The sequence below is a fragment of the Crotalus tigris genome, unplaced genomic scaffold, assembly GCF_016545835.1.
Source record: "Crotalus tigris isolate CLP2741 ecotype Arizona unplaced genomic scaffold, ASM1654583v1 scf7180000017753.6788120, whole genome shotgun sequence".
Taxonomy (NCBI): Eukaryota; Metazoa; Chordata; class Lepidosauria; order Squamata; family Viperidae; genus Crotalus; species Crotalus tigris.
The window spans coordinates 1,066,925-1,093,462 of NW_024096615.1; the positions used below are offsets into that span (position 1 = coordinate 1,066,925).

The window sequence follows — 26,538 nt, forward strand, 5'->3', positions numbered from 1 at the left end:
TGCATAAGAAAAAAGATAGAAAAAAAAATAGCAACAGAATTTAGGGACTGGAATAATGGCCAGAAAAAGAAATTCAGATGTCAAAGAAAAGGAAGGAACATAATTATGGGAAGACACTATGAAAGGGAAGGTTGACAGAAATGGAAGATACAGTAATTTAATTAAATTTTTTAGGTGCGGAAACTTGTCTTCAATTTCTAAATTTATAAAGTGTTGCAAAAATCAGGCCCAGTTTGCAATATGTTTTATTATGTGATCCAGTGAACTCTTACTGTCTTTATCAACATTTGAAGCTCATTAATCAAACAAATGAGACATTTAGAAGAAAATGACAATAAACTGAAACATTTAATGCAATGCATGCAACAAATTATCTATGGGCCTGACACTTGGTATACCCTCCATATTACTAAATCCTAGAAATGTTTGTTTTTACCTAATATTTATATGTTGGGTTATAAGCAAACATCATTTCTTATTTCTTACTTCCGTATTGTAGATGCATTAACATATACCACACCATTCTAGGTTGCATCACAAATGGCAACATTTAGTATCTGATCCACAGCCCATATTATCCCAAAAGATATTTTTAGTGAAGCAACCTAAGATAAAAATGTTGTTTGCTATCAATTCTAAAGCAATCTCCCAGGAGGGTCCCTTTTTATAAAGAAAACATATAGACTCTAGAACAAAGTCTCATAAACTAGGGGTGACATGATAGCAATGTCCCAATATTTGAAGGGCTGCCACAAAGAAGAGGGAGTCAAGCTATTCTCCAAAGCACCTGAAGGCAGGACAAAAAGCAATGGATGGAAACTTATCAAGGAGAGAAGCAATCTAGAACTAAGGAGAAATTTCCTGACAGTTAGAACAATTAACCAGTGGAACAACCTGCCTCCAGAGGTTGTGAATGCTCCAACACAGGAAATTTTGAAGAAGAGATTGAACAATGATTTGTCTGAAATCATGATTTCCTGCCTGAGAAGAGAGTTGGACTAGAAGACCTCCAAGGTGCCTTCCAATTCTGATTTTCTGTTATGTTTTCTAAACAGAAGGATTAATAAGCTCCTCCTTTTATTCTTATGGGCTTTCCCCCCCATTTGAAATTAGGGCAGATGCTTTGCTAAAATAATTAACTGGCAGACATTCTTATTGCAATGTTTCAAAGGAAGTAATTTAGATTACAACACATTCTAATCAGACTACAATATAATCTAGGCTAACTAAGCAACTGAACTAATCATAATCTTCATTTTTTTCTTTCCTCTTTTTCAATTTTATGTACTTTTTGATTCATGTACATTAGACTTTGTAGGCCCAAAGGGACGGATTCTGGAAACATTTTTACATTAAGAACAAAGTAATCTGCACTGATTAAATAAGTAAAATATATAATATAATCTTGGGCTAGAGGCAAGAAGGGAACTAATGAAGTTTAATCTTAGTATAACTAAGTTTGGATCCATTCTTAAGCATAGAAAAACAAGGATAGCAGAATATTAGATAACCATTTTTATAGCCATAAGGTGGCGCTGGTAGCGTTTGACAAAAGTCCTTAAGACACAGAAATGAAAATCAAATTCCAAGAACCTATGTTGACAGAGCTTGCTTCCTCAATCTATCAGTTTGTAGAACGACTGTGCATGAAGCAGAGGTTTTGTTTGCACCTTTTCCCAAATGAATCTTAATCTGAAATCTTGTTTGATTTGTAATATTGTTCAGCATATTTCTAAATAGTAAATCTTGTATGCAGATGCTGTACTGCCCAGAGTTTTGCACTTGTATATTTCAAAGAAATCCTGCCATTCAAGAGGATAAGATTCAGGCGCAAAAGATGGTAATTATAAACATATTAGATCCTTAGGAACAAATGCTGTTTTTAAAATTATTTTTTCTTTCCTTTTTCCTTTAAAAAAAAATGCTTGCAGAGTCAGTCGACAAGATAGGTATTCAAAAAAACTCAGAACTAGTTCTATGCCCATCTATTTGATATCTGCACTTCATCCAGTTTTTATTCCTCTAATCAAGAACTACAGTTCTCAAGAGGGCAGGATTATTAGGTTATTCCAAACATTCAAAGAGACTTTCCTTTGTTTTCTAAGAAGTTTTATTATATGTATTGTTCTTCAGCAATCTTTTCAAAACAAAAAAGACATTTACTGAAAAAATTGCTATCAATATTTCACTTTCCTAAGACAATGATTTCAAAGGCAATGATATCATACTTACCTCCTTCAAGGATAAATATCTCTGCACACTTTCTATCCAATCAAACTTTGAGAATCACTTATTTATTCATAATATTACCTTTCTGTTCAAATGTGCTTAAGGTACCAAGTTTATTTTAAAAAACAAAAATAACAGGGAAAGTTAAATATGGATTGAATGAATTTAAATATGCAAACAAGATTTAGGTAGGCTGCCTCAAAAGGCTTTATCCCTTTCCAAAAATTGCATGGATTTTAAGTATGAGAGTCTTGTAGGGTTTTCAGCCATTTCAGAAAAGACCTTTGAAATATTAAATAGCATGTCTATTCAGGCACTTAAAATAGATTTTGTAAAGGACAGAAATGCCTTATAAATGAGAAGACAATAGTAGATAGTAGAAATTAAAGTTGCAATGAATAGGGTAACGAGGTAAAAATGGTGCCAGGATTTCCCATTTTATTCATTTTGGGTAGTGGGATATTTACAAAGATTTTAAGCCTATTCTAGAACTTATACAAGAATTTTCAGGAGTCCCTCATCTGAAAATGATGGCAAACTGAACTTTTTTTAAAATAATATTTTATTAGTTTTCTAATTTTACAATTAAGTATTTAAAAAGCAACGTGATGACTGGGTTAATCAATAGTTCAATAACATATATCAATCTTTAGTATAAATCTCAAGTTACAACATCAGACATTTCCTCTTTTTTTCCCTTAATATCTACTATCTCATATTAGGCCAATACAGTTCTTATTGTTATCAACTAAGTAAAAACATCTTTGTTACATTTATCAATAATTTTTAGCTTATACATATCTTAATTATGTTTGCATTCAATCCTTATATACAATCAATGTCCTGTTATTGCTTTCTTCCCAAGCTTTAATTTCCCATTAATATTCAAATTAACATTTGGTATTTATAATTCCAAGCTTTAGGTAACCAAAGTTTCCCTTATCTCAACTTCTTCCTTTTTCCCTTTTCATAACAAAATCTAATATTCTAAATACACATCTATTTGAATATAGTCTTATTCTGTTTTCTAAAAGTTATCTATTTTCCACCATATTAAACCATCTAATTAATAATACAGTATACCCTCTAATAGATCAAAACCATTATATGTATTGTCTGGGTTAACCAATAAATCAGTAATATACATAAATTTTTTCGTTTAGGTCTAATTTTTAAAAGCTCAAATACTCCCTCTCTTTTTCTGGTAATATCTATTATCTCATATTGGGCAAACAGAATTCTTATTTTCAACTGATTTCCAAATATTTTATATTAGGTGACCAACATTTCCGTTATCTCAATTTCTTCCTTTTTCCCTTCTCATACCAAAGTCTATTACTCTTGTTACACATCTTACCTATTCAATTATAATGTTACTTTATTTTCTAAAAATTATCTATTTTCCACCATATTCAACTCTCTAGTTAGTAATATGAAATCCCCTCTAATAAATCAAAACCCTTATTTTCTTCAGCCTTATTCTGGCTTTCTTCCTTTGCCAACTAGCCTTCCACATCAATGCTTTTGAATCATCAAATAGTTCTCCATTATTATATATATTATTTGGAATAAGAAAGACCAGTTGGTTGCAGGTTTTTTGGAAGAACTAGCCATTTGTATTCATTAAATCACCTCCCTATTACTCCAATTTCCCACAATTGTCCTGATAGGTTTATCCAGGAAATTACAGACCTATCAGCCAGACCTCAATACCTGGGAAGATCCTGGAAAAGATAATCAAACAATGAATCAACGAACACCTAGAGGCAAACAAAGTCATTACTAAAAGCCAACATGGGTTTATCAAAAATAGATCATGCCAGACAAATCTTATTGCATTCTTTGACCAAGTGACAAAATTAGTGGATCAGAAGAATGCTGTGGACATAATTTACTTGGACTTCAGTAAGGCATTTGATAAAGTAGATCACAACCTACTACTTGATAAGATAGAAAAATGTGGGTAGACAGAATCACCACCAGATGGATCCGTAGCTGGCTGACCAGCCGTACTCAGCAAGTGGTCCTCAATGGAACTGCATCTATATGGAGGGAAGTGTGTAGTGGGGTACCCCAGGGCTCTGTTCTGGGCCCAGTGCTCTTCAACATCTTCATCAACAATTTGGATGAAGGGATAGATGGGGAACTCATCAAATTTGCAGACGACACCAAGCTGGCAGGAATAGCCAACACTCCAGAAGACAGGCTTGAACACTGGGCACTAACTAACAAAATGAAATTCAATGGTGAACAAAGCAAGGTTCTACATTTAGGCAAGAAAAACCAAATGCACAAGTACAGCATAGGTGGCACCATGCTCAATAGTAGTAACTGTGAGAGGGACCTCGGAGTCCTAGTAGACAATCACCTAAATAGGAGCCAGCAGTGTGCTGCAGCTGCCAAAAAGGCCAACACAGTGCTAGGCTGCATTAACAGAGGGATAGAATCAAGATCACGTGAAGTATTAATGCCACTCTACAATGCCTTGGTAAAGCCACACTTGGAATACTGCATCCAGTTTTGGTCACCACGATGTAAAAAAGATGTTGAGACTCTAGAAATTCTAGAGTACAGAGAAGAGCAACAAAGATGATTAGGGGACTGGAGGCTAAAACATATAAGGAACGGTTGCTAGAATTGGGTATGTCTAGTTTAACAAAGAGAAGGACAAGGGGGGGACATGATAGCAGTATTCCAATATCTCAGGGGCTGCCATAAAGAAGAGGGAATTAAGCTATTTTCCAAAGCACCTGAAGGCAGGACAAGAAGCAACGGGTGGAAACTAATCCAGGAGAGAAGCAACCTAGAACTAAGGAGAAACTTCCTGACAGTGAGAACAATTAATCAGTGGAACAACCTGCCTCCAGAAGCAGTAAATGCTCCAACTCTGGAAGTTTTTAAGAAGAGACTGGACAGCCATTTGTCCGAAATGGTGTAGGGTTTCCTGCCTGAGCAGGGGTTTGGACTAGATGACCTCCAAGGTCCCTTCCAACTTTACTACTACTACTACTACTACTACTACTACTACTACTACTACTACTACTATTATTATTATCTTCCATTCAATCTGTTCTTCTTCCTTTTCCTCAAATTTCTTCTTATTTTTGTAAAAAGTCTTTTCCATTTTCAGTGGTCACTCCCTTTTCTGATTTTTCCGTCAGCTGGATCTGTTGGTCAATTGAGTCCTCTGTCTTAGTATTTAGTTGTTTCACTTCTGTTATTTTCTGCATTGTTAGTTCTTTGGTTGTAGTCAAGATCTGGGTTTGTATATTTAAGCTGGCATTTTGTTCCTTTATGTTGCATCTTATTTTGTCACAAGCTGAAAGAATGGTTTAGTGTATGGATTTCAACACGGAGAGGATTTTTTTCCTGATCTTCATCCATATTCTCTTGATAGTATGTTACGTTGAAGACTTTAGAATCAAACATTAAGAATAGTTCTTTGTTTTTATAGCTAGGTATGGGACATCTATTTCACGTGTTATAGGTGGTCTTTATATTAGAAATTGTTTGTCAAGTAACAGTTTATAGTCCAAGGTATTCCATCATCTCATGTGATAACATATGCTTCTCGTGTAAAGAAATAGGAAAGCAATTCCCCATGTATAGCTCTAAAAGTCAGTAAAAGTTTACATTCATAGTTCAAACAGGCCAGATATGCCGCCCAGAAGTTCCTTCTTTGCAGCTGAGTTTTTCACAGATGGTAGCTGTCAGGGTCAGAGAAGTTTTTTTTTTTTTTTTGAGTCTGGGCTTCAAGCCAAATCTCTTTTAAGCAATAACAAGTTGTAATACCATACTTTGCCACAAGATGTTACCGATGCCGTTTAAAGTTTTTTAAGTCCAAAGTTTTTATTATCGTTTTTCAAGTCTTATTTCTTTTTTTAAATAAAAACAAACATCTCCTGTAAGAATAGGAACATTTTTAGTCCCCAAGTTTCAAAAGCATATACATCCAGTTAGATTAAAATTGTTCTTATAATTGCTCTGTTTCCCCTGGGTAGTTAGTCACCACTGTTCTTAGAGGGTGGGGTAGAAATTCCCTTCCCTCTCTCCTCACAGGGGGAAAAATACTTTGGGAAGTTTTTACAGGAAAAAAATATTTAAAATCTTAAAGAGAAGATCAGATCTCATCCAGTTTCATCCGCGTTGCTTTAAAGGAGCTTGGTGGTGATTTTGACTTCAGCTGTCAGCAGCTTAGTGATGAATCATATTGCTATGGCCGGTCTTTCTCTCACCGGTTTGGAGGGCTTCCCCAGATCAAACAGAAGGGCTGCCCCACTCCCGTGATCAAGTGGGGATCCCCTCCTTGCTCGTCGCCCCTGCAGGGTGATTTTTGACCCTTTCCAGGGTCACTCAGCAGGACGAATTCAGATGCAAAAGATGCAGCTTGTCTTCCAATGTCTGCAGCGCTGCGATGGCAAACTTGAAGCCCCGCAAACTGAACTTTTAAAAGACATTCTTGGAAGTCCTTTCAGGAATCACAGAAAAAAATATTTTACTGATTTTTGTTTTATTTTATGGTTTGGGGATTTCTGTTGTTTTTATTGTTTTGTGCATTGCTCAGGATTCTTGTTATAATATGGGCAGCTGTATAAGTCATAAACATAATAAAATAATAAAAATAGAGGCAGAAGAAACATGTCCTCCCCTTCAATAAATTAATGTACTATTACTTCTACACAAAATGTTAATATAAAAGATGTTGAGTTTGGCATGAGTTCCATTTTAATTGTTTAAACAAATTACACTCATCTATACAAATATACACTATTTGAGTCTCTCCTTCATTGCATTTTGGGTAAATGCAATAGAAAACACACAATATCTAAAGTAGCCTTTGCATTTATTTCTGTCTCCTTCCCATCCCATCCCTTCCCGTCCTTTCCCTTTTTCTTCTTGTGTCTAGATCAAACTTTAAACTGTCAGAATGAAGCTACCTTTTTGGTTTTGTCATTAGCCAAAAATAAGTCATAAGAACATGTTTCTGGTAGTAGCTGACATGCCAACAGATGGGCTTGTCTCTGCATCATTCCACATTCACACAGCATGTTGTTATCTGCTTCCACTTCAGCATATTGGTTTTACATTTAGGCACTCCAACTCTCAACCTATTCAGGGTAATCCGAGTAGTATAAGGGAAATCGGATCCTTCAGCCAGATTCTCTTTAAATGCTATTCCCTCCTTCCTCCAGCTTTCAATGTGTTTACTTAACTAAAGAAAGCATATTTATTTTGCCCAAGTAAAATTATCAAATATTGTAGAAATACTAACACGCTAGAATTTTTAATGCAATTGAAATTGTGTTCTATGATCATGTATAACCAAAATAAAATGTCTCAATATTAATAAAACTTTTACCATATTCTGTATTATAGCATAACAAATAAGCATCAATCTTTTTTAATTTAGTAGTCATAAATTTGACCAAGTTGTGATTGTATTAAGATAGTTCATTAAACTTAGTTGCATATTAAAACACAAAGGAAGGTAGTATCACAAGGCACTTGGGGTTATGTTTTGCTTAACCTTCTCTTGCAGATGCCTAACTTCCCCATAAGCAGCCCATATAAGAAAACCTAAAGAATATATGTAGCTCAAGGTTGAACTGTGGGGTTCAGGTGTTGTTGAACTTAGTTGTTTGCTTGCAGACATTTCATTATCAAACTAGATGGGCTTCCCCCATCCAAGTATTTCGAGGTTTAGTGGTGCTTGACTTTCAAGTTTAACCAAAATTGGTTGAATGAATAGCTACATATAAATATTTTTGGGTAGTAATAGGGTAAATAAAACCCTCTGGTGTGAAGACTCTTAATCTGCATATAGCCAATATGTTATGATGTGATTTGTTCATCAGCAATTGGACAATGGGTAAAAAATACAGATGAGAAGAAAGCTTTTATTAGCATGTTGACATGAAATAGCCCAGCAGATTTTTATCACCCCAAAAAACTTCAACTTGCATTGTATTTAGTGGAAGCCTTGCTTGAATTCTTGAAAATATACTATCTAGGTGGATCACTTTTTTCAGTCTAAGATTCAAAGATCTCCATGATGAGTCAAACTATGTAGCCGTAACACATTTTATGTCATCCATTCCAAGGGAAAAGATTCCATAAAAATTAGGTATTTCTTTCCTATAATTGGCCATTTTGTATTCAGAAATATGGTGAATTTTATAATTGGCCTCCTCCCATAGGTTAGAATGCCTTTGGGATGGCATCCACCCCAGTCTCCTCCTCTCCAAGAGCACTTATCCAGCTCCTGGAGAAGAGCTGATTTATGGCAATGGAAACATTGTGAAGCAAGTCTTCAGCAGAAGCTGGTGTTTAAAAGGGTTTTGACTGATAACAATTAGTCCTGGAAAATGCATTTTCAAGTAGCATTATTCAAACAATTGATTGTGTAAGCCTTTTCATTCCCTTTGTCTAATGAAGCAGCTACAAATCAATCATGATCACTGTGGTCCATTAAGTCCCAGGAGTGAATTAGGATTCTTGGCTGAAAGTTACCTGCTCTAAAGTGAAAACTATTGTGCAGTGTTGGAGAAAAAAAAAATCAATTAAAGTAACCACCGGAAATGTACAATATGTATTAACACTGGTTTAAAAACATCTCCCGGATATAGCAGATTGTTTTGAAAGTGGAAAGTGGAAAGAGGGGAACATAACTAAGTCAGAATATCAGCAAATAGCCCGAGCCTGCAAAGATGAAGTGAAGAAAGCCAAGGCTCAAAATGAACTAAGGCTTGCGACCAAAGTCAAAAATAACAAAAAAAGCTTCTTTCAACATGTAAAAAACAAGAAAAAAGTGAAGGAAATGATTGGTCCATTAGTGGGTGGAAGTGGCAAGAAGGTGACAAGCAACAGGGAGAAAGCAGAACTATTTAACTCATTTTTTGCATCTGTCTTTACACAAAGGGAAAAAACAGACCAACCTATCAAAAATAGTGCCATAAAAAACAAAACAGAAACACAAGTTAAGATAGGCAAGAAAATCGTTAGGGAGCACCTGTCCAGCCTAGATGAGTTCAAATCGCCAGGACCAGATGGATTACACCCCAGAGTTCTCAAGGAACTGGCAGATGTGATATCGGAGCCACTGAACTATATTTTTCAAAGATCCTGGAACACAGGGGAACTGAGGAAAAGAGCTGATGTAGTTCCCATCCTCAAAAAAGGAAAAAAAATGGATCCAGGAAATTACAGACCTATCAGCCTGACCTCAATACCTGGGAAGATCCTGGAAAAGATAATCAAACAACGAATCAACGAACACCTAGAGGCAAACAAAGTCATTACTAAAAGCCAACATGGGTTTGTCAAAAATAGATCATGCCAGACAAATCTTATTGCATTCTTTGACCAAGTGACAAAATTAGTGGATCAGAGGAATGCTGTGGACATAATTTACTTGGACTTCAGTAAGGCATTTGATAAAGTAGATCACAACCTACTACTTGACAAGATAGAAAAATGTGGGGTAGACAGAACCACCACCAGATGGATCCGTAGCTGGCTGACCGGCCGTACTCAGCGAGTGGTCCTCAATGGAACTGCATCTATATGGAGGGAAGTGTGTAGTGGGGTGCCCCAGGGCTCTGTTCTGGGCCCAGTACTCTTCAACATCTTCATCAACGATTTGGATGAAGGGATAGATGGGGAACTCATCAAATTTGCAGACGACACCAAGCTGGCAGGAATAGCCAACACTCCAGAAGACAGGCTTAAGATACAGAAGGATCTGGACAGACTTGAACACTGGGCACTAACTAACAAAATGAAATTCAATGGTGAAAAAAGCAAGGTTCTACATTTAGGCAAGAAAAACCAAATGCACAAGTACAGCATAGGTGGCACCATGCTCAACAGTAGTAACTGTGAGAGGGACCTCGGAGTCCTAGTAGACAATCACTTAAATATGAGCCAGCAGTGTGCTGCAGCTGCCAAAAAGGCCAACACAGTGCTAGGCTGCATTAACAGAGGGATAGAATCAAGATCACGTGAAGTATTAATACCACTCTTCAATGCCTTGGCAAGGCCACACTTGGAATACTGCATCCAGTTTTGGTCACCACGATGTAAAAAAGATGTTGAGACTCTATAAAGAGTACAGAGAAGAGCAACAAAGATGATTAGGGGACTGGAGGCTAAAACATATAAGGAACGGTTGCTAGAATTGGGTATGTCTAGTTTAACGAAGAGAAGGACAAGGGGGGACATGATAGCAGTATTCCAATATCTCAGGGGCTGCCATAAAGAAGAGGGAATTAAGCTATTTTCCAAAGCACCTGAAGGCAGGACAAGAAGCAACGGGTGGAAACTAATCAAGGAGAGAAGCAACCTAGAACTAAGGAGAAACTTCCTGACAGTGAGAACAATTTATCAGTGGAACAGCTTGCCTCCAGAAGCAGTAAATGCTCCAACACTGGAAGTTTTTAAGAAGAGACTGGACAGCCATTTGTCCGAAATGGTGTAGGGTTTCCTGCCCGAGCAGGGGGTTGGACTAGATGACCTCCAAGGTCCCTTCCAACCTTACTACTATTACTATTACTATTGAAAGACAAAATCTAGCTTTTTAAATAAGAGCCAGTTTGGTGTAGGGATTAAGTCAGACATGTCAAACTCGCGACATCATGTGATGTTGCGCAACGTATCGGGACAGTTTTGCCATTGCCAGCAATGGGGTGGGTGCAGCTTCCGGATGACGCATCCGGCCTGCGGGCTGGCAGTTTGACACCCCTGAATTAAATCATCAGACTAGACATTGGGAGACTGAGTTCTATTCTGCCTTAGACACAAAGTCAGCTGGGTGACCTTGAGTCAGTATCTGTCTCTAAGCTATAGGAAGCAGGCAATGGCAAACCACTTCTAAAAAAACCTTGCCAAGAAAGCTGTAGGATTTTGCTTGTCGAGACAGTTGTCACAAATCAAGAGTCATACCCCCCTCCAAACTTATTGATCCTTTTTTTTCAGAATATCAGTCTTCTTTACTTAGCTCCGAAAATCCATACAAGCATTTTGCTCCTGGTATGTAATCAGTATTCTAGGTAAAATGTTTCACAGCCAAGGTAAATAGACTTTCTTTCATGGTGGGTGTATGAGAGATGATATGCTGTTTGGTGACTCAGCTGCAGCAGCTGTCACAAAATTGCCAGCGGGCTCACTTGTAGCTGCTATTTAAAAAAACGTTTACATGGCAGTTATATTTATACAATGTTTTTCTCAGCAGTGAACTTTCAGAATGATCAGAGTTCACTATGGTCCAACAACTCAGGCAGCAAACCTATTTAAGATGGCTTACAAAAGATCTTTTAGATTAAAGGAAAGATTGTTCAGTGATTAAACCATGATTTATTATTTAAATCTTAACCTAAACTGTGCCAAATATTTGAAATTTAAACATACTACAAAAGGTTCATAAGAAAGACATAACACAAACATGAAAAAGCATTATTTATTTTTCAAGTACAACTTAAAGTTGTATTGGTAAAAAAGCACAAGGAATCTTGTGTCATCCACAAGTATTGGCTATGCACATTTCAGATCAACTTAAAAATGCATTCAGGTTTACAAATGTACAAACAGACACATAAAATGTATAGTTTGAACAGAATGCTCTTAGATTCAGCCATTTTTGCTCCAAAGGTTTTTACATTCATAGAGTCTTTTAACAAAGCTTTATTTTTTTAAAGAAAAATACTTTGCATTTTTAGCACGAGATGCTCCTTAAAATTAGGTTTGGGGCATAATACTGGAAAAAATTAAATCTAGCAGGGTAGATGAAAATCACTGTATTTTTTTTAACTTAGCAAGTTTTTAAAAATTTAAACAGTAGATGGTAATAAGCCATAACCATCGTCTTAGTGCAGTAGATGACCGCACATAAAAATTCACTGATCAGATCAGCAATTTCACACTACCATAATTGTGAAACAGACTTTAAGAGAAGCAAGTGATGAATGTATGATTAGACTTTTAATGGTTTTTGTTGGGAGGAACAAAAAGAAAGAATAGGAACAAATGGCTTGTGAATTATGTCTCAGTCATGTTACAGAATTTACCATGATCGCATCTGAATAATTACAGTCACTTTATTTTGCTTAATTTCAATTTTCAGATGGGTAATGCACATTAGGCCAAGGATCCGAGCTTCTTCGCCCAATTGCAGGACTCCAAATTAGCCAAGGATTATACGGTTGTCCCAACTCTTCAGAACTGTTTACTGTGGGAGCAGCAACAGGGGAGGGTGGGGTATTTTCACTCCCAAGGTCAATCCCTGGCAAATGGTGAGCTGGAGTGTTGAAAGGAAGGGAATTGTTCAGATTGCTTGACCAAATGGAACTGCTGAATGGAGTGGTAGTCGTCGACCACAGGCCACTTGGGTTGCCAAGGATAGACTGCATTATTAAAAAAACCCCCACAGGATTTATCATACACATCATTATAACTACCAGGTTAAAACATGATATTAGTCAGATTTTGGTTAAAGATGTCAATATATTTGAATGTTAAGATGCGGGACTTATCTGCTTACTCAATATTTGAACCACAGAATTGACTTGGAGAAGGAATGTAAAGGCTATTAGCAAAACACAAATTAAGTCTGGGAAGAAAGAGAGTGTAAGAAATAAGCTTAAAAGTTGCTTGCCTTGGCTATCTTTGCTATAAGAAAGAGTAAAGGAAAATGGTGTCAGGCAGTCAAAATTTGGTTATTATAATCTATCAATAAAGTGGAGTTCCAGCATTCCTTATGGAGTCTATTTTCTGACCTGCCCTGTCTCAAAGGACTGACATTGTTACTGAATGCCTGACAGCTTAATTCATGTATTGCTAATAGCTTTTGCATTTCTTCTCTAGTTACCATAAGAAATATTATAACATACAATAGAAATGTTTTTTTTTTTAAAAAAACCTGTTTAAAAAAACCTGCTATCAAACCAAAGTATATTTAGACAGTTTTTAGTTCAAATATGCTATTGGTCAATGCAACTGTCCATAGAGGACATAGAACTGCCATTAAAGATCAGATTCAAATCCTTGGAGTACTTGTGTATCAATAATAAGATAATCAAGATATTGCCCACTGATATCGGTCAATGTGAGTTTACAGTAGCCAACAATCATTAATCCTGCTCAATAAACTTAATTACATAGCACTTTAGAATCGGTCAGGTTTCAAATCAATCGCCTATTGCTTATAATGACCCTTGCCTCTCAGGAAGTCTCCCAAGATCTTCAAGTAGTATTTAATTTCAAAATTGTCATCTGACTCTGAATAAACAAGATGTGTAAAGCCTACTATATTTATATCTACATCTATATTCAATAATCTACATAAAAGCAGATTCAAGCTCTCAAATAATTAGATGAATTCTTCAGCAGACTCCACTGAATCGGCATTTTATCCAGTTTTTCCCCTTTTTCAGTGGAGTGGAAAATAAATCTCTGCAACATGAGAAAACCTAGACTACTCTTTTTGCTAAAACGAAACATGAATATCAGCAAGCAATGTATGTCTTCGGGAAACAATAGTGAAGGTTTATTGTTATCTTTTTATTTTTTATTCTGTATTAACCTATCCAAGTCTTCAAGCTGGGCAGGGTATAAAAACTGTAAAATAAATGCATAAACAGGAGCTGTGTGCATATTTCTAGGTGGATTAACCTTAGACTCAGATTTCCAGTATCCAGTTAAGTTATTTCTTTAGTATCTAAGGACTTATTGGGTAATACTGTAGTCAAAATTTAGTATTATTGAAAATAGAACAATTAAGTCCATGTCCCAGAATTGTCAAATAAATACGTCCTCAGCATTCCAAATTATTGAAGAAATCATTTTAAATACTTAAAGACTGTAGTGTGAGAAACATATACTTACTGAAGTTGTGTGAGTTGGGGATCCTGAACTTGTGGGCCAGGAAGGTACGAAATCTGTAGCTGAAGAATCCCAGATGGATGAAGGAACATTGCTAAACTCACTCCAGTTTCGCTGAGCATCCTGACCATAAACAGACTGTGACACTCCAAGTTTGCTGAAAACTTCTAAGAGATGGCAAGAAAAGTAAGGCAGATGTAGCTTCTATTTTAAATACAAGGCCTTGGTTTTGAATAAATTACAAAACTTGGCATCCTGAAAGCAAAATAGAAGCCTTCACATGAAGGCTAAATCTGATCAGTATGCTGCAGATACTGTTTGAAAAGACTAAAATGTCTTTGCTATAATTTATATGCTGCCAGAGAGCAATTCAATGTAAACATCCAGATTTTTTTTATTTTATGATGGTTTTAGAAGTTAGCCTTTTGCTTCCATTTATACTTTACTTATTAAATTATTGTTTTTTAAAAATTGTATTTAACTACTGCAACATTGCTAAATACCTTAGCAGAGAGGAAGATTACTCTGGATTTAAAATGATTCCCCCCAAACAAAAAAACAAATAAGAAATTATTTATAAACTTAAGACAAAAATACGATGAATGCTTATCTTCTCACCTTCCAATCTTTGGTTGCCAAGTCTAAATAAAAATATTCCTGGAATTTCTCTATAAAATGTGTATATGTGTCACATTTATGTACACATATATATCAGACGCCATGCAGAAATAAAGGGAAGGGCCAGGCTAATAAAAGATACTATTAAGAGTTATAGATTGGTTATAAAGTGTATATAAGTAGTCTTTGTTTAGTGACTGCCTCATTTAGCAACTGTTCTCAGTTATGTAAGGGATGAAAAAGTAACTTTGTGATCAATACTCGCATTATGACCTTCACAGATCTGTAAAGGCAAGGAAAGCTGAAATAAGAGAATAAGGATAGTCGTGGTTTCATTTAGCAACTACTTCTCTTAACAACTGAGTTGCCACTCCTAATTCTGGTTATTAAAGGACTACCTGTGTATCATTATTAAACTTATTTCCTAACTAGCATTTGTCTCATACATAGGAACACACAAGGGCAAACATGTATATTCTGTTCTCTCCTACCAGCAGAAAGAGCCACCCTACCCATGCAATATAACTACTTCTTCTTCTTGTTCCATATCCGTTATCGGACGTTGGCGATCATGCAATATAACTAGAAAATCTCAATACTTCCATTAGAATATAAATGCAAAACTTGAAAACATCAGTATTTAATATCTGTAATATTAGAATAATTTACTACTGTCTGAAGCAGTGTCAATTAAAAATAAGTATATTAGTTTATTTTTGGATTTTTTTTGTCCTACCTTTATTATTTTTACAAATAATTCAAGGCAGCAAGCATACCTAATACTCCTTCCTCCTCTCATTTTTCTCATAACTCTGTTAGGTGAGTTGGGCTGAAAGAGTGACTCAGCTGGCTTTCATGCAGGACTAGAACTCATTGTCTCATGGTTTTTAGCTTACTGACTTATTTTCTGAATTTTGTTCTATTCACATTACTTACCTCCAGTTAAATTAAAAGAGTTTCCAAATGCTGAAAAAGAGTTCAAAGGTGTAAAATCTGGGCTGCTAGGATTGCTAAGAGGACTCCACAAACCAGAACTAAGAGAAAAGAGGGGCATTTTTTGTTAGGAAAAATCATTTCTGTAATATAAAGACAATTAATCATTATCTGGACTACCAATTTCAGCACATCAAAATCATATTTAGCTAACAGAAAATTCCTGCTCTGAATTATTGATATATGCTATGAGAACTGTGCTTAAAAAATTAGATAATTAACAAAACCATTAGATAACTGAATTAAGTCACTTTTGGCTTACCCATAAAAGTGAAAGAGACATTATCATTCAATACCATGTTAAGAGAGAATGCTGGATTTTTGAACTACTATCCTAATAAAAACCTGTAGATATGCAATACTATGTTAATTAGCTTGCCCTTCAGATTCAGAAAATTTAAATAAGGAAAGTTTTTAAACATAGAAGAGCAGAGATAGAAGCTTCTGAAATCCATCCTAATAGGCTTGGAGTTTTTTTCTGTTTCAAAAAGATTACCTGTCAGAGCCATCACTGTCCATAGCTGTGTGTGAAATGCTCATACAGCCAGAAGGCTCAGCTTTAATTGGTGAAGACTTTGCTAGGCCACTGCCACCTAGAAATTTTAATTAGCAAATAAGATGATATTGGAATTGCAGGCTACCACAAAAATTGGTTTTCCAAGTCTCTGTGTTACCTGGGCTTTTATCATAACCAGCAGCTACAGCAGCAAAAGTAGGATTTCCATTCCTGCCAGGAAGAGAGGCTGCCTTTGTCACCTTATGCTTGGCAACATTAAGCACTTTGCTTTTTGAGTCTCTACAAAAGATGGAAAGACATATAGTATTCCTTACAATGTACTAATACTGGAATTTGTGGTGACAATTTATATTCTGAGCAGACAGCAAAACAATGTGAACTGATTATAAAGGCTAACTATTACAAGTACAGGCAGTCCTTGTCTAATTGACAAGAATTGGGACTGGGAATTCTGTTGCTAAATGATGTGGGTATAAGGTGCAATATCACATGACTTATGAAAGCAGTTTTGGCAGTCCTAGTATACAGTATTCTGTCTAAAACCATTCCTTTCATATTTGCTTTTAATTAACTGTTACTAACTCATGTCAAATTATTTAGAAATCTGACTTTTTTTGCTGAGAATGTAAATATATCTAAAGCTTCTATAGAAATTTATCTTTTTTTGTACTATTTTATTAATTTTCTAATTTTACATTTAAGTATTTAAAAAGCAACGTGGTGGCTGGGTTAATTGATAATTCAATAACATACAAAAATCTTTAGTATAAATCTCAAGCTACCACATCAAATATTTCCTCTCTTTTTCCTTTAATATCTACTGTCTCATATTTGAACTAATACAGTTCTTATTATATCAATTAAGTAAAAATAGCATTGTTACATTTATCAATAAATTTTTAACTTATACATATCCTAGTTACTTTAACATTCAATCTTTATAGACAATCCATGTCCTGTTGTTAGTTTTTCCCAATTTTTAGTTTCTCATCAATATTTAAATTTAACATTTGATATTTATAATTTCCAAGTTTTAGGTAACCAAAGTTTCCTTTATCACAATTCATAACGAAGTATAATATTCAAGACTCACATCTTATCTATTTGAGTATATTCTATTTACCACCATCTTACATCATCTAGTTCACAGGTCGGCAACCTGCGGCTCCGGAGCCGCATGCGGCTCTTTGAGCTTTCCCCTGTGGCTCTCAGCCTCCTCTGCCTTTGCAGAGAGAGACAGAGACAGAAAGAGGCAATTGCGCTTCCCTGCTTCTCTCTCTCTCTGTTTGTGTTTTTTTTTTTGGTGTGTGTATGTGTAAAAGAGAGTGTACTCACAGTGTTCTCCGAGGAGCTGAAAAGTTTACTGGGCAGAGCTCCTCCCTTTGCTGCGTCTCTGCAGGAAGCAGGAAGGGCAGGAGAAAGCTAGCTAGCCCAGCTAGGCTGACTCTGGAATTCTGGGAGTTGAAGTCCATGAGTCATAAAAGAGAGAGGTTGCCTACCCCTGAGCTTGTTGGAGAACAGCTTGAAGCCAGCTTGCCAGGTGAGCAGCAGATAGGAGAGGGGGGAGAGAGAGAGAGAGAGAGAGAGAGAGAGAGAGAGAGAGAGAGAGAGAGAGAGAGAGAGATGGGGGAAGAAGAGTGGCAGACCAAGGGCAGATAGAGAGGGAGAGAGAGAGAGAGAGAGACAGAGAGACCCTTTTGACATCTAAAATGAAGATAACACTGCATATATCCTTTTTTTACGTGTGTGTGTGTGTGTGTGTGTGTGTGTATGTATGGATATATGGATGTGTGTGTATGTGTGTGTGTGTGTATATATATATATACACACAGACATATATACACACACACAAACACACACACACACCTATAATAAAGGTAAAAAAGGATATAGGCAGTGTTATCTTCATTTTAGATATCAAAAGGGTTTTGCGGCTCCCGGTGTTTTGTTTTTGGTGGGAAACGGGTCCACATGGCTCTTTGAGTGTTTTGGGTTGCCTACCCCTGATCTAGTTAATACAGTATAACATCCTTATTTTCAACTAATTTCCAAATGTCTTAAATTTAAATTTCCCTTTTCAACATCAAATATTTCCTCTCTTTTTCCCTTAATATCTACTGTCTCATATTTAAGCTAATAATTATTATATCAACTAAATAAAAACATGTTTATTACATTTATCAATAAATTTTTAGCTTATATATATCTTAATTACTTTTACATTCAATCTTTATAGATAATCAATATCCTAATTTCCCATCAATACTCAAATTTAACTATTAATATTTATACTTCCAAGTTTTAAATGACCAAAGTTTTCTTTATCTCAATTCATAACAAAATCCAGTATTCAAAATACACATCTTGTCTATTTGAGTATATTCTATTTTAATTAGTAATATAAAATCCTCTCTAACAAATCAAAACCCTAATTTTCTTCAGCCTTATTCTGCTTTCTTCCTTTGCCAGCTCACCTTCCATGTCAGTGCTTTTAAGTCATCAAACAGATCTCCCTCTGTTGCAGGGGTATCAAACTCAATTTCATTGAGGGCTGCATCAGCATTGCGGTTGCCCTCGGGGGGGGGATGTGGGTGTGGCCTACTGGCTGGGCGTGGATGGAGTGGTTGTGGCCTATTGGCTGGGCGTGGTTTCAGCAGGCAGCGGGGCGCTCTCCTCACAGCACCAAGAGTTTGAGCTGGGCAGTGTGAAGCTCGCCAGCTTTGCACCTTGCTGCCTGCTGAAACTGGGCAGGCTGGGGGCTAGGCAGCATTGCACTTCTCATCAGATTTGCGCCACCTGGCTCAGCTCTTGGCGCTGTGAGGAGAGTGCCCCACTGCCTGCTGAAACTGGGCAGGCTGGGAGCTGGGTGCCTCGCGTTTCTTTTTGGATTTGTGCCGCCTGGCTCAGCCTTTTGGCGCTGTGAGGAGAGCGCCCCGCTGCCTGCTGAAACCCCTCCCCCAAAGCCCATCAAGCCGGATATGTGAAATAGGCGAGGGCCATTTGCTGGCCACTTCCAGGCGATGGTGCATTTCTTCATTCCTCACAAAGGGTGACCCCTCCCCAGCATGCACCCAGGAAGTGGGGCTGACGCGGCAGGGGCTGGTTCCTCACTGTTTCCAGATGGCCTTGTGGAGCTAAAACTGAATGCGTTTCAGCATAGATGACCACCACAAAATTGTACATTGGCTCCCAGCTGGCCTGGGCAAGGGCCAAGGCAGCGAGGGCCGTTCCCTCACTGTTTCCAGGATGGCTTTGCGGGCCACATGAAACCACTTCGCGGGCCGCATCCAGCCCCCGGGGCTTCTGTTTGACATGTCTGCTCTGTTGTTATATACATTATTTGAAATAAAAGAGACCATCCAGTTGCCATTTTTTTGGAAGGGCTAGTGAATCGTCTCTCTATTATTCCAGATCCCCATAGTTGTCCTGATATGTTTGTCTTCTATTTGGTCTGTTCCTCTTCTTGCTCCTCAAGTTTCTTCTGGTTTATATAGACAGTCTTTTCCATTTTCAGTGTTGTTAGTCCCTTTTCTGGATTTTCCATTGACCGTATTTGTTGGTCAGTTGAATACTCTATCATAGTATTTAATTGTTCCCCTTCTGTTATCTTCTATGTAGTTGATTCTTTAATTGTAGTCAAAACTTGGGTTCGTATATCTAGGCTGACATCTTGTTCTTTTCTGTAGCACCTTATTCCATCACAAGCTGAAAGAATGGTTTCATGTATTGCTTTCAACATAAAAAGAATCTCTTCCCGGTCTTCATCCATATTCCCTTAATGGTGTGTTAAATTGAGGGCTTTAAAGTCAGAGAATGAAAATAATTTTATAACGGAGTATAGAATACAGCTGAGCTTCTCACAGTTGATATTTGTCAAGACTGAAAAAGTCTTATCTGTAGTCTTGGCTTCAAGCCAAGTCTCCTTTAGACAATAACAAGTTGTTATATCAAACTTGGCCACAAGATGTCACCAATGCCATTTAAAGTTTTTCAAATCCAAAATTTTTATAATCCTTTTTCCAATTTTATTTCTTCTTTGTAAATAAAAACCAAAGTCTTCAGTAGAGATAAGAAATCTTTTGGTTCCCAAATTTTAGAAACATATAAATCCAGTTAGATTTCAGTGTTTTAACTCCCCTAGATAGTCTTGCTGCTATTCTTAGAGGGTGGGATAGAAGTTCCCTTCCCTCTCTCCTCACAGGAGGGGAAGATACTTTGGGCAGCTTTTACAGGAAAAGAAAATACTTAGGATTGAAGATAGGTTCAGATCTTACCCACTCTCATCCGCGCTGCTTTGAAAGTGCCTAGTGGTAAGTTTGACTTCGGCTATCTACAGCCTAGTGACAAGCCATATTTGTATGGCCAGTCTTTTGTCCACCGGTTTGGAGGCCTGCCCCAGATCGAGTGGAAGGGCTACCGCCCTCCCGCGATCAAGCGGGGGTCCCCTCCTTGCTTGTTGCCCCTACAGGACAACTCTCAACTCTTTCCAGGGTCCCCCAGTGGAGCGAAACCAAACTTGGAAGACAGAACTCGCCTTCCAGTGTCTGCGGCGGCCACGATGGGAAACTGGAAGTCTAGAAACATTTATCTTAAGAGCATCTCTTAATACATTGCTTCATACATTTAGAAAAGTTTTCAGAACTTTCAGCCACAAAGAAAAGGCATATACTAAAACATATTTCATAAGTGTACAAAATTCTTGTATTTAGCTTTCATCTGAACATACTTGCAATTATTCACGATACTGCTATAACTATTCCTTGTGACATAGGCCAATGATGCAGGTGGTGGAGATGGAGAGGCAGATGTTGGTGAGGTCTGTCTTTGCTTCAGAAAAGCATCTGCACTAATTGTTTGCAGAGACAACTTGTAAAGGTTGTCAGAAGCTGGAATGAGAACATAATTGTTGAAATCTGCCACATTCATTTTCCTAAAAAACATTTAGTAGTGCAGCAAACTTTTTATAGATTGGTTAGTCTTGCAGAAATGAAACCTGAAATATTTGGTTGTTCTGTACTTTGAATGAAACAAAATCCAGAGGGATTCTATAATGATTTTACAGGGGCTAAGTTTGGGGAGATATCTCCTCCTCTTCCACATGTCCTGTGTGCTGACCCAACCAATCCCTGATCTTCCCAGCACCTTCCCTCTCCTCAGCTATCACCACTGATGGTCCCCCTGCAGGATATTAAAAAAAGCCCTCAGGATTCTTTTTGGTTTAATTTTTAACCCACCCAACCCATTGAGAACAATCATATTTTCATTTATACCAGAAAGAAAACAGCCCATTTTTTAATGTAGGTCAAATCTAATGTAGCACATTTGTTTCAAATTGGACACAGGCCAATTAAAACCAGTTGTTCTGGATACAAAATGTTTGCATATCTGTGACTTGCTGATACTTACAGCTTCCTTCTTTGTGAATTGGCACTGAATCCCACTCTGGTGGTGGTGAATCTTTTTCTCCTTCTGAACTGCTGGTATTACCTAATTCTTGAGCAGAGCCACTAGAGAAAAACTTTGCTAATGATGATGGCCTGCTATCCATTATTTTCATGCTTGTACCTACAGAGAAATAAAAAAACAAGCTATAATTATAAGATAGAAACTTCTTCAGCCTCACATGTAAGGTCAATAAAGAATAAAGGAGAACTGAAGCCCATTTCAAATTAGGGAGACATATTCAGTAATATGTCTCCCTATTTTAGCAGTTAAACCATACCTTTCAATTTCTGGAAGTTTCTTGATTTGAATCCATTTGTGCATGTATGTGGAGCAGATAGCTTTGATGAAAAGTTTCTGTGCTGTTTACCTTCCAGCGAAGAACATGATGCCTCAAAAGAACTAAAACAAAATTAAAAGCACAGAAAAAAAGTCTTTGTAGCAGACTGACTGGAGAAAAAAAATCTTATATTCCTAAAATGCAAAACAGATTATCAGCTTCTCTGATCTTCATCAATATGATATTCTTAGATTTAATGATTGTAACAGCAGAAAAATGTCTGTTTACATTTTATTTGCAGAAAGACTTCTGTTAGATAAAATACTCCATTAATTATAATTCTCCTTTTCTCAGTTTGTATTTGAACCATGTTTCACATTTTCCAGAGCCTCCTTAATATAGAAGACATCACATCAATAATCACTGATACATTTTTGTAAATCAAATAACAACTGGGACCAAAGGCTACATCATTTTCCATATATTTAATAAAGAATGTAAAACTATTTGGATTATACTGTGATTGTGTGTAGTTTACCTTGACTTTAAATCTGTTGAAGCATCTTTCTTGTTCACTGATATTTTTTTGCTTTTCTGCTTTACATGTATTTCATTTTCCTGTTTCTCTGGTATTAACTGTTTTCCCTTTTGCTTTTCTGGCTCCTGAAAGTAGAAAAGGCATGACTGAAACCTTTAAATATATTAAAGGTGTGTTAAGGTTCTAGAAGCCAATATTTTCAACACGGAGCAAAAATCAAGAACATGGGGGGAGGGGCATAACCTCAGACTGATAAAAGGGAAGTTAAAAAGTAATGTTAGAACGTATTATTTCACAGAAAGAGTAGTGGAAGATTGGAACCAACTTCCACCGGAGGTAGTGAATCAATCATTAGTTTAAACATGCTTGGGATAAACACATGTCTATCATCTGACACAAATTAAAAATAAAATAAAAATTAAGAAAATATAAAAATATTTTAAAATAATAAATAAATTATAAAGGAAACAGAAAACAAACACAAAGGGCAGAGTTGATGGACCACTAGGTCTTTTTCTGCCATTAGTTTTCCTCAGCTCTATATTTCTAAATCAAAAACAAAAGAAAATTTTAATTGGATTTCATATTTTTTAAAAGAAAGAGTAATTTTATTATACATTTTTTTTCTCCAAGCTGTCTCATAAAAATGATCACATACTTATTGAACATTGTGGATTAATCTTACATGACTTTATTCTCTTCTTATCTAAGAAGTTGGATTAATATAATGCTATTTTCCAGAAATAGTCTTTTAATCATATAATATAATTTTTCATTCTAAAATTAGCATTTAGAAATATGAAACCTGCTTATATCTGATTTCGGAAGACCACTTGGACACTAAATAATCACATTTCTACAATGCTATGCCTTATAGCTATGGATGGTTTATCCACAGAACATTTTGTACCTCTCTAAAACTCTGGACACTTACAGTTGCCTGCATTGTCAATTGGCCCTAATCTCACTCTAGCAGGGGTAAATCTATTTTTCCTTCCAAATTGATGGTTTTACCTAATTGTGAATCAGGACATAGGAAAGAACTTTGCTAAAGGTTCAGCACAAGATTGCCTCATATTTTAACACTATAAAATACAGAAACAACAGATGGAAGAGGAACGCCATATTGAATAATATATCTGCTTGTTTATTCTGAAACAGATTAATATAACACTTAAAAACTGCAGTGATGTTGATAATTTTAAAACATTTTTTTACCAAGGCATTGAATAGATAAGATTCTATTTTTTAAAATGCTATCCAAGCTATTCCTATTAAAATTCTGTACCTCTTTCAGAACGGCTTCAGTATCTGGGTTTGAAGTTTCTGTTGTGGTTGAAGAACTGTCATCGTCTGCTAAAGCATCTCTTAATTCATCCTCTTGTTGCCTTCCCTTTCCCCTGTGTTCCTTTTCTTCACGCTTCTTTGGAGGCTTAGATTTTCGCTGAAATTGTTTTCCTTTCCCTGGGATGATAAGGGTAGTTACATTGTTTTAAAATTTATTAAATGTCATAAACCAACATCCTTTATAAAACGTTAAATAGATATCAAACTAAAACAGTAAAAGAGAAAATCATAGCTAGATGCCTTCTGACATGACATTCTGATGTAAACTAATTTCTGCTTTGTATTGTTCTTATAGTGGTCATGATAAAGTAATATTTTGCTATCTTTTTCTATATTTCTAAGGAATTATAATCAATAAAAAGATATTCTCGTAATTTAGTTTAGTGGTTGAAGTGATTTAAAAAAGTGATATTAATTCCGAATGCCATGCATGATACAGTAGATAAACAGTAAATATTATGCTGATTCAGTGATGCCCTCCCTGCAAGAACAGATTTGGTTCTGGAAGGGAAGGTTGTTTCCAGAACTCAAAGCATTAAACCTAGGAAAAGAACAATCTCTTTTGTGAGCGATAGAGAGAATGCTGTATAAATGTACATAAAAAAGGCCTATTCCACCAAACACACATGAGAAATTCTATTCTATTTCTTTCTTTTTTTTATTAAAAGTTTTACAAATTTAATACAATATAACCCAAACCCCTCCCACCCCTTCCCCCCTCCCCAGAGCTGATTACAGGGTAACAAATAAACAATCATGAGAAATTCTATTCTATTTCTGTATATCTTTGTTCGTCTCAATCCAGGATATATTTCTTCATATTTTGTAAGGTCCTCAGACCCTAGTATTATCAATGGAAAAAAAACCCACTGAGAATCCATAATAGGTCAAGTGTGAGGCTATAATTTTTTTTCTCCATAATGAGTCAAACCTGTTGACAAGAATTAGCTGGGATAGAGATAAATATTAGCCTGTATTTCAATCAGTAATTTCTTTTTGTGGCTCTGCTAATAGATAATCAAGCTCCAGCATCAACCCTGCATTTGAAGCATTGGTCTTAAGACACGGGTCCCCAACCCCTGGTCCATGGCTCGGTACCGGGCCACGGCATGCCAGCAACCAGGCCTCACAAGCAAGCACAGCCTCATCCGTAGGATGCAGGCAGCACACAAAACCACACCCCCTCGACTTCCGGTGGCGACTGCTGCGCCGATGAAAAGCCGCCTACTCTGGGATTGTGTGAAAGCACATGGAGATGGCGAATATCAGCTGTTCGGCGGCTTGAAACCTCTCTCCTTGGGAGAAGAGGAGGAGGAGAGTTTTCCACGGGTAGAGGTTGAGCTCCCCTGGACCTCCTTAATTATTTGGAGGTTGGAGGGTGAGAGCTCCCTCGGAGCCCGAGGTTTTTCTCCACATTCAGGACGCCTTTGTCCTGAGTTTCAGGAACAAAGCAAAACGCCGCTTCCATATCTGCATCTTAAAGAGACTTGTGAGTAAATTAAAAGCAGACGGAGCTGACCAGGAGAGATTAGAATTGTCAATGCTTGGGACTTTAACTCAGGAAAAGAGTTAAAAGAATCTTCTTCACCTTTCAATTTCACTAAAAGCAAGAGGAGAAAAATGGCGCTGGAGTGTGGTTTCTTTGATTGAAAGGACAGTGTTAAGAAAGACTTATATTCAGCAACAAAGTTTAAATATGTAACAGGTTTTGGCTATCTATTTAAAAAGCAAGAATCCTTCTTTTCTTTTCTCTTTTTTGGAATTAGCCTTCTCTTTCCCTTTTTTTTCTTTTTTCCCCTTTTTTTGTAATTGCTGATTTTATAAGAAGTGGTTTTAAATAGATAGAAAATGGCTTCAAAGCATCTCGGAATCCCTGTTGTCCCTAAAGGTTCAATTTCCTCTCTGGTAACTCAGACTGTGTTGCAAACTAAGCCTAAGTCACCCCCACCGTCTCCTCCACCACCGGCATTTACACTTAAAGATATACAAGATGCTTTGAAAAAAACAGCGCAAGAGATTAAAGAAGAGGTGGCAGAGCTTCTTGAGAATAAAAACAGGGAAATGAGGGAAGACATAGGGCTTGCATTTCAATGGCTAGCCGCCCATATTGAACGTATAGATGACAGAATGGATGAAGTTGTGGAAAATACTGCGAGACTAGAAAACAGACTTCGTAAAGTTGAAGATAAGATTGATACAACACAGGATGAAGTTACCATATCACAATATAGAGACATGGAATTTGCTTTGCGAATAAGAGGATTGAAGGAGAATCCGCGAGAGGATCTGAGAGAGGAGGTGGCAAGAGATATTGCTCCTATTTTGGGATGTGAACTTGAGGAAATATTGAGAGAGATAGACAAAATATTTAGAGTCAATTCATGGATTGCGAGGCAGAGAAATTTACCTAGAGACGTGGTAATTTATTTCTCTAGTTCACTTCGTAATGAAATTATACAGGCTTTTATAAGCAGAGATTTCAAATTGCAGCCCAAAATGTTATAATCTTAAAAGAAATACCTCCAAAAATCCTTAGAAAAAGAAAGGATTTCGCTTTTCTGGCTGAGGAGCTTAAAAATTGACAGGTTCAGTTTAGATGGGAGATACCTGTTGGAATAGTGTTGAACTATGCTGGGACACGTTATAGACTTAATACAATCTCAAAAGCAAAAGATTTTTATACTTCTGTCCTGAAAGCAG

At 36.7% G+C, this 26,538-nt stretch overlaps 2 protein-coding genes across 2 annotated transcripts in view; one reads left to right on the forward strand and one right to left on the reverse strand.

Moving 5' to 3' along the window:
* Window positions 1-934: 934 nt before the first annotated feature.
* Window positions 935-26,356, forward strand: LOC120306789. The gene is made up of 2 exons (XM_039340652.1): window positions 935-1,840; window positions 24,853-26,356. Exon 2 carries the CDS (start codon window positions 25,687-25,689, stop codon window positions 26,341-26,343), a length of 657 nt encoding a protein of 218 aa, XP_039196586.1. The 5' UTR covers window positions 935-1,840; window positions 24,853-25,686; the 3' UTR covers window positions 26,344-26,356.
* TMEM131 (transmembrane protein 131) overlaps window positions 11,666-26,538 on the reverse strand; it is a 134,584-nt gene continuing 119,711 nt past the window's right edge. The window contains exons 32-41 of the mRNA XM_039340650.1: window positions 23,780-23,955; window positions 22,492-22,616; window positions 21,954-22,075; window positions 21,638-21,796; window positions 20,958-21,117; window positions 16,389-16,510; window positions 16,211-16,307; window positions 15,658-15,755; window positions 14,107-14,270; window positions 11,666-12,626 (exon numbers count right to left, since the gene is read on the reverse strand). Coding sequence (XP_039196584.1) covers window positions 12,336-12,626; window positions 14,107-14,270; window positions 15,658-15,755; window positions 16,211-16,307; window positions 16,389-16,510; window positions 20,958-21,117; window positions 21,638-21,796; window positions 21,954-22,075; window positions 22,492-22,616; window positions 23,780-23,955 — 1,514 coding nt within the window. The 3' untranslated portion in view covers window positions 11,666-12,335. The remainder of the gene's footprint in view (window positions 12,627-14,106; window positions 14,271-15,657; window positions 15,756-16,210; window positions 16,308-16,388; window positions 16,511-20,957; window positions 21,118-21,637; window positions 21,797-21,953; window positions 22,076-22,491; window positions 22,617-23,779; window positions 23,956-26,538) is intronic.